Source organism: Montipora capricornis, chromosome 14 (assembly GCF_036669925.1).
Source record: "Montipora capricornis isolate CH-2021 chromosome 14, ASM3666992v2, whole genome shotgun sequence".
Lineage (NCBI taxonomy): Eukaryota > Metazoa > Cnidaria > Anthozoa > Scleractinia > Acroporidae > Montipora > Montipora capricornis.
This window is the reverse complement of record NC_090896.1, coordinates 49,223,853-49,231,352: the sequence shown is the minus strand read 5'-3', so window position 1 is coordinate 49,231,352 and position 7,500 is coordinate 49,223,853. Positions and strand designations below refer to the sequence as shown.

General features: G+C 41.6%; 2 protein-coding genes across 2 annotated transcripts in view; one reads left to right on the top strand and one right to left on the bottom strand.

The window, feature by feature from the left end:
- LOC138031256 (protein mono-ADP-ribosyltransferase PARP14-like) overlaps positions 1 to 7,500 on the top strand; it is an 88,277-nt gene that overhangs the window by 4,179 nt on the left and 76,598 nt on the right. The window lies entirely within an intron of this gene.
- The window catches only part of LOC138031261 (V-type proton ATPase subunit H-like), a 23,222-nt gene continuing 19,711 nt past the window's right edge, over positions 3,990 to 7,500 (bottom strand). Inside the window, exons 17-19 of the mRNA XM_068878957.1 lie at positions 5,328 to 5,429; positions 5,008 to 5,121; positions 3,990 to 4,678 (exon numbers count right to left, since the gene is read on the bottom strand). Of these exons, the coding sequence (XP_068735058.1) occupies positions 4,645 to 4,678; positions 5,008 to 5,121; positions 5,328 to 5,429 (250 nt within the window). The 3' untranslated portion in view covers positions 3,990 to 4,644. The remainder of the gene's footprint in view (positions 4,679 to 5,007; positions 5,122 to 5,327; positions 5,430 to 7,500) is intronic.

Sequence of the window (7,500 nt, the reverse complement as noted above, 5' to 3'; positions counted from 1 at the left end):
CATGTAGAGGACTGGCTGTATGTTCCGAGATTATATCAGCAGAATCCCGTATTTTCTCTATCCTGGCGGCCTGATCTCGCAGGTTTTGACCAGTTAGGCCAAGATGCCCGTCCCCCATTCCAATCCATAGTTCTGTCATAGGTTTAACGTAGCCTTTCTTTCTGCCATTTGGACTGTGTGGTTCGTTTTCTGAAGATAAAATTTCCAGCGCTCTTCTCTTGCACTTCAAAACGTCTTTGTTCATTTTTTTCTGTCCATTTTATGCGTTTTGGTTTCTTCGAAATCGCAAATGCAGTATTAGAAAAGCAGAAATACCATAACTTTAGAGCTCTTATAACAACGCGTCCACACACCACACAATAATGATAATAATAATAATAATAATAATAATAATAATAATAATAATGATGATGATGATGATGATGATAATAACAACCACTTATTCAAGTGTTAATGGATTTAGCACTATAGCACTAATGAAATTAACTCAAATCAAAACCGGAGTACCAGGAGAAAAACCTCTCGGAGCAGAGTAGAGAACCACCAAACTCAACCAACATATGACGCCGAGTATGGGAAGCGAACTCTGGCTTCATTGGTGGGAGACGAGTGCTCTCACCACTGCGCCAGCCCTGCTCCCTGGGCCTATGTCACGGGTCACGGGTTCCTGATTGTTTTAAATATATACAAAAACATTTCAGCGGGTTGATTGGCTGAGAGCACGTCAATTAATCCCAAACAGGGTGAAGAAAGTTGAAATAGTGCAATAAAGGTGAAATTGTTGCATTGATAGCCAATCAAATTGCAGTTTCTTTCTGCAACGTGTCTTCGCGTGACGCAGGTAGTTGCTGTAGATTTAGCCAGTGGTTTCCCTTCTGAATTTCTTCTTCCAAATTAAGGCCTGGCCAAACGCTCTCAACATTTCAACATCTTGCAACATTGTTGAGCAAGAAATGTTGCGTACGTTTGGCCACCCTATTGAGAAAGGTTGGGACATGTTGGCTGATGTTAAATCAAACTTGAAAAAGGACAAATTTTTCGTGTTGCATAATGTTGTACTCGTTTGCCCACGTTCACGGAACATTATACAAGCCGTTTATACAAGACAAATAATCCGCGGATTACTTAAGACGCAAACTGGGCCATTTATACGATTGCGGTTTACATAAGACGCGAGATGCTCCTATAAATGGTTCGCGGCTAACTTCGCGGACAACTAGTCCAATTGCTTAGCGTGATTCTTTCCTCGCGCTCGCCATTTTTCTCAGGTGAATGGACGGGAGCGAAAAGGAAGTCTGGGCTATAATACCAAAACAACTGCACGCGCCGGAGCGCTTGAGCAGGCCGCGGACAACGCTTTAGGTGGTTCTCTAGAATACCCTCACTACAGGGCACGAGTTACAAAGGAAACCTAGTTAATTTTTCTTAAAGTTTTCCCTGTAGAGGTTTACCAGTATGAGTACCGATATAATATGACTAAATTCTTTTTGGGTGGCAATTTTTGAATTATTGAATTTTTGATTGACAGGCATATATATTCTTACTTTTGGCCTAAAGTTCTTAATATTTATACTTTCCTTCGGTGGAATTTTTTTATTCTGTGCCACAGTATGGAAATGATATTGCCTGACATTTTGATGTGGTAAAAAGTCAAGGTCGTTCAGACGGTTTTGCCAATATTCTGTAATTTGTCATTTTTCTAAATATTTAACAATTATTCCATGAGCGCGCGTTGGATATGAGAAGGTAAATAGCCAACGAGGCGCGTAGCACCGAGTTGGCTATAACCAGTCTCATATCCAAGCGCGAATGGAATAATTGTTTTAATCTCCAAAAGTTTGGAAGTACGAAATACGATCGAAAAAAGGGAGAAAATCCGAGCGAAATCGAAAAAAACTTGAGGAATATGCGATGTTGTGTAATACCCGTTTGTCAGACAGACACAGGTAAAGTGTGCATACCAGCCAATTGGCCCATCAGGCCGGAGCTTATCCTGGTTTCAGTAGCATGAAGCGACTAGGAGTATTTCTACTCCCCCCTGGATGGGATGCCAGTCCATCGCAGGGTTACCCCTAGCATTACATTCGCCGGTACCCATTTATACACCTGGGTGGAGAGAGAGATGCACCGTTAGAGTAAAGTGTCTTGCCCACGAATACAACACAACGTGCCCGGCCCGAACCTGGACCTCTCGCTCCGGAGTCGAGCGCACTAACCATGAGGCCACCACGCCTCCCTCCAGACAGACGCAGGCTCATCACAAAAACATTTCTTACCTTTTCGCGTACTTCTAAACGTCGGCATTGATCCACACTTTCCACTTTTGCTTTATTCAGAGAGAAATTTCGCTTTCCGGCGAAAAAAATATTGAGCTTAGCAACGCTTAGGGCAATCATTTCCCATATAAGGTCAAACTAAGTACATGAGCTGATAACCGAGATTGAGTAAACCAACCAGAGCACGAGAAATGCATTAGCAGAGGTTGAAAATTTAATAAATTCGATTAGCTCCGACAGATTTTAACAAATATAGGGTATTTGATACGAACTGCATGTGGTTAGAACTGAGCCAATTTTAAAACAATTTTACCGAAGGGAACGCGAGGAAATTAGCAATTAATTTTACAGATTTGGTCACGCTGACGTCACAAAAATCAGAAAAACACGCGAGATTCAGGCTGGACATGCGCGCTAGAACCACTTGTTGCGCGCCAGGGGCCTGGGGCACATGAGCATCGACATGTTGGATTGAAAATGTTGTGTGCGTTTGGCCAGCCCGTTCAACATCATGCAACAATGTTGCAAGATGTTGCGTTGAAATGTTGCGAGCGTTTGTAGATGTAAAGGCCCGCGTAAACAGCTTCGACATTAGCTTCAACATCCGTTCGAGTTTGTTGAACAGCCATATTGACACAGTTTGCCCCTCCCCCCTCCCTTCCCCTTTCAACCGTGTTGAAACATCTTCAATCGATGTTGATGATGTGTTGAAACAGTTTGCCCATCCCAGCAGTCAACATCGTTGTGCAAAATTAAACGGATGTTACAGCAAATGTCGATGCCATTTGCCCCGACTTTGAGTCTACAGTCGCTTAATTCTTACGGTTGCAAATGTTTGCACTGGTCCAAGTAATGTTCCGAGACCCAATTACGTTTCATTAAGCAAAATGAAAAGTATTGTCCTTTGCAGTATGCAAAAGCCAAACAACTTTCCCGCTTGGATACAAGATCCAGAATCTTCGACCTCAAGATTTTCCAATTTACTACAACAACTGATATCTAAGAAAACGGACTCCTCGGACTCTTGTGACACTATTCGTCAGCAGTACAAAGCATTGGAGAGGTAGAGAGTCTAGAGAGGTACTATATAGAATAATTTGCCGTCAACAATTCAGAAGAACAAGGTCTTGACACTTTCTTCTTTGGGTAGGTAAATTAACAGGAGCAAGGGTGGCACAGTTGGTTAGTGCGCGGCCTTGGTGCAACAGGTCCCGAATTCGATCCCCGGATCTCACCTCCTTGTTTCGACTTCTTTCCTTTCAGTGTAGCCTAAGTAGTTTTAAATACTCTTAAAAGGGAGCATTGATGGAAAAGAGGGGGGTAAAATGAGCGCACCGTCGGCTTCCTGGGAGAGTACTGTGTAGAGTAAAGGAACTTCCGACGTTAAATAAGGTGTACCTTTACCTTTACCTAGAGAGAAGCCAGAAAATTCCAAATTGTGGGAAACATTTCGCATGCTACTCAAACTTTCCCATGGTCAGTTGGTTTTCGGACTGCATGCAATATAATGTCAAGAGATTTGGAGCAGTTTTTTATTCACACACGAAGTCTCGTACCTGCATAAGCTAGAATATCAAACGGTCAAACCTGTTGAGTGTTTGAGACAATTGCTTACGTTGTCCTGATAAGTGCGAGGATTACTTTTTTTGTATTTCCATCCTGAGTGGAAGCATTTCATGCCAACTAAGACAGTAGAGGAGACAGTAACGAGACTTGATAGACGGTATTATAATTATTGACAATGTATTGACATGGAACCTTCATTTCGAACTTTCCGCAAGTCAAATTAAATCTTTTCATCCGTAGTTCCCAAACAATCACAATTCTCTTTCAACGAATCATTATGTACTCAATTGACTCAATGAGAGAGCAAGACTTGTGTGAACCGAGAGCCAATGATTTCCGCGGTCGGTCCGACCTGACGAAGTGGTTTACACCACTTCAACCAATCTGCACCAAAGATACATCTAACGCGTTATTTACTGTTTGGTTGTGAACTAAACATGGTTATTCATCCGACAACATCCCCCACAATCGTAACGCGTAGTACCGGTCTAGCTACATCGTAATCAACATCGTTGTCACACGCGTTCTTCGACTGCATGAAAGGCAAGCGACCACTGTCCCCCCCCCCCCCACTCCAATGCGCGCATTTTGTCAATGGATTACCCCCTGAAAGCGCGCGCAAGGCCAGAGATTTGCCTTCTCAAGATCAAATGGTCAGTATTTAAATTTCCATCATTTTTTGTTTTCTTCAACCAGTCATGGGACAGCATAAGACTATGATTTAGAGTTGCGGGTAATTTCAAAATTCCAAAGCGATTCCCTCTCGTGTCGACGACAAATCACTTGAGATAAATTCTTCAATTTAAGAAGCCTTCAGCTGCTTTCCAAGATATTCCCTAAAAAGGAAAGAAAATCTAAGCCGTGTGCGCTTTGGATTTTAGTTTAAGACAAGCAAAAAGAACAACAAATCATTTTTGAAGCAGATTTCAGTTGAACTGAAAAATAATTATGGATTGCACTTGCCACGTTTCGCGATGAGATCTCACGTGAATTGTTTTATCAGTGAGAAGACGAAACCAATCGCGAGTCGTACACGCGCGCACTTTCCCGCGCTTCACATTGCTTCAACTTGTTGCTTTCGTTTGTTGAATATTGATCAGATAAATTTGTTTTGATGTACGTCACTCAACGGAAACCATTGTAACATTCTCCTTTTCAAACTCACCAATTATGAACCATGAGTTTCTGAACTGCAAGTAAAGCCTCTTTGCGTACATTCGGATCGTTGTGCGTCATCATTTTCATCACCATTACTTTGCAGCCAAGGTTTTCGAGCACGCTGGGAACAAAGAACAAGGGCTCAAAACATACAAGCCATTCCCGTCGTTAAATTAAACCCCGTGTTGATGTGAAGGGAGCAACCTGTTTTAACATTCGACGGCGTTCTTTGAAGAACGAGTCGGAATACAATTATTGGTATTTTCAGCAGTTAAGCTAAGCTAAAGAGTTCCAAAACGGGCCAAAGAATATTGAGACTAAACTCACTGTTTTCCACGCGGATAGTGACGAACATATTCCCCGGTGTCGTGAGCTGCAACTGCTAAAATAGTAGGGTCAGTGGACTTCTCCAGCAATCTTGTAAGAATCCTGAAGGGAAGAAAAATGAGCAATTGTTTCAAAACTACTTCAGAAATTGCTGTGACATTTTGAGGATGATACATGTATAGACTCTCCCAGAAGAATGTCAGAGATTATCATTCAAGTGTTCCTTCAAACTGTTGCATTTTCTTTGCAAACTGAAGGGTCTGGCAGGTTAGTCCTGACAAAAGGAAAAGGCTCTTAGGTTTGGTTTTGAGGCACACTCAATTAAAATCGCGTTATCAAACATAATTCATAATTTTAAAAATAGCAAAAGAAAATTAATTGGCTCTTCGCCAGAATGGATAAAGTAGTCATTATGTGAATAGGCTGTTTTCGAAATAGCAAATATACAGCTTGATAGTGAGGCAACGAGGACAAAAACAATAGAAACACGTTGGAACGAATATGAAAAATATTTGCATAACATCCACTTTCCTTTGTCTTTGTCCCCTAAACCTCTCTAGCTTTCAAACTGAATGTCAATACATCGAAAAAGGCCTATTTCACAGGTTATATCCAAAGAAGTTCATTTTGGCATAATGATTACTTCAAGCTGATCTTGCTGAGGACAACAGCTCTAATAATTGTGGAGACTATATTATATCTAATCTAATCATAGGAAATTAAAGCAGATAAAACTGATCGAATGTTTGTTTGGTGAGGGACAAAATCTAAAACCGTAGAAAACAAAAACAAATACAACCTACGCATGATGTTAAATTGTCCAGGAACCCGGAACACATAGGTGGAAGGTGAGTGCCTTCACAGCTGCACCACCAACCCTGCACCTCATGACCAATAGCCCATTTCCGAGTTGGTTCATGCCTCAGTTTCAAAGCGAGTCCTGGTGCACAACCATTAAAATGGAAATGAGTTGCGTGTTCTTATGCAAATCTAACTCATTTCCCTCACAATAGTTGAGCACCAAGACTCACTTGGAAACCGAGACAAACAGCAACTCGGAAATTGCCCATTAGTTCTCAATTTTTGGCATATATTGATGAAAACCGGGAGCTCATTAAGGGGAACCTCTATCTCCCATACTTGGCCAAGGAAGGAGTCAACCCTTTCCAGAGTTGATTTATTTATAGAATGCCTCCCTTGGGAGATTCAGCACACCCAATGTTGTAAAAACCAATCTCCCGGTGAGATTCAGCACGCCCACTACTGTAAAAAGCTATCTCAGCCTCAAGGGAAATCTCATGTATGATATTTCTTGCGAGAAAAGCCTTTTCCTAAAAGTAAATTTACTCGGGAGAGGGTTGACTCAAGGAATGGGCCATTTCCGAGTTGCTGTTTGTCTCAGTTTCGAAGTGAGTCTAGGTGCTCAACTGTTTTAAGGGAAATGAGTTTGATTTGCATAAGAATACGCAACTCATTTCCATTTGAATGCTTGTGCACCAGGCCTCGCTTTCAAGCTGACGCATGCAGCAACTCGGAAATAGGCTAATTGGAGATAGAGGTTCCCCTTGATGAGTGTAGTGTTTTAGTGCATGCTATTAAAGTGCCCCTGTGACCAAAAAATCAATTCATATTTTTCTTTGGATTTCAAAACTATGTTAACAAAACACTAAGTGACCCACGTTTTAAGCCTTGATTTTAATGGTCCGCCATTACTAACATTATGTTCTTGAGAGAGCTGGATCGAGGAGAAAATGACGTCAAAGGCCCACTAGTTTAAGAATGCAATACGTGTGTACGCCGCAGAATTAATATGCAGCACGGGGGTTTTGGGCTTTCAGACTTTTTAACTCATGCTTTGCATATATAATAAGCTGCGTTCACACGCTGAAATTTTAAGCTAGTGAGCCTCTGACGTCACTTTTCCCTGGATCCAACCGTCTGAGGTCCAATCGGTCAGTTTTGAACGTGAGTAATGGCGGACCATGAAATCCAAAACTTACAATCAAAGTAAACGGCCTTTGGATAAAAATCAAAGCTCAAAATTTTGCCAGTCAGGTGTTAAACAAACACACTTTTAAAATCTGAAGGAAAAAAGGAAGTGGTTTTTTTGATCACAGGGGCACTTTAATGTCAAATGATGTAATCTCCTATGTAACCACGTCATCTGATTTTG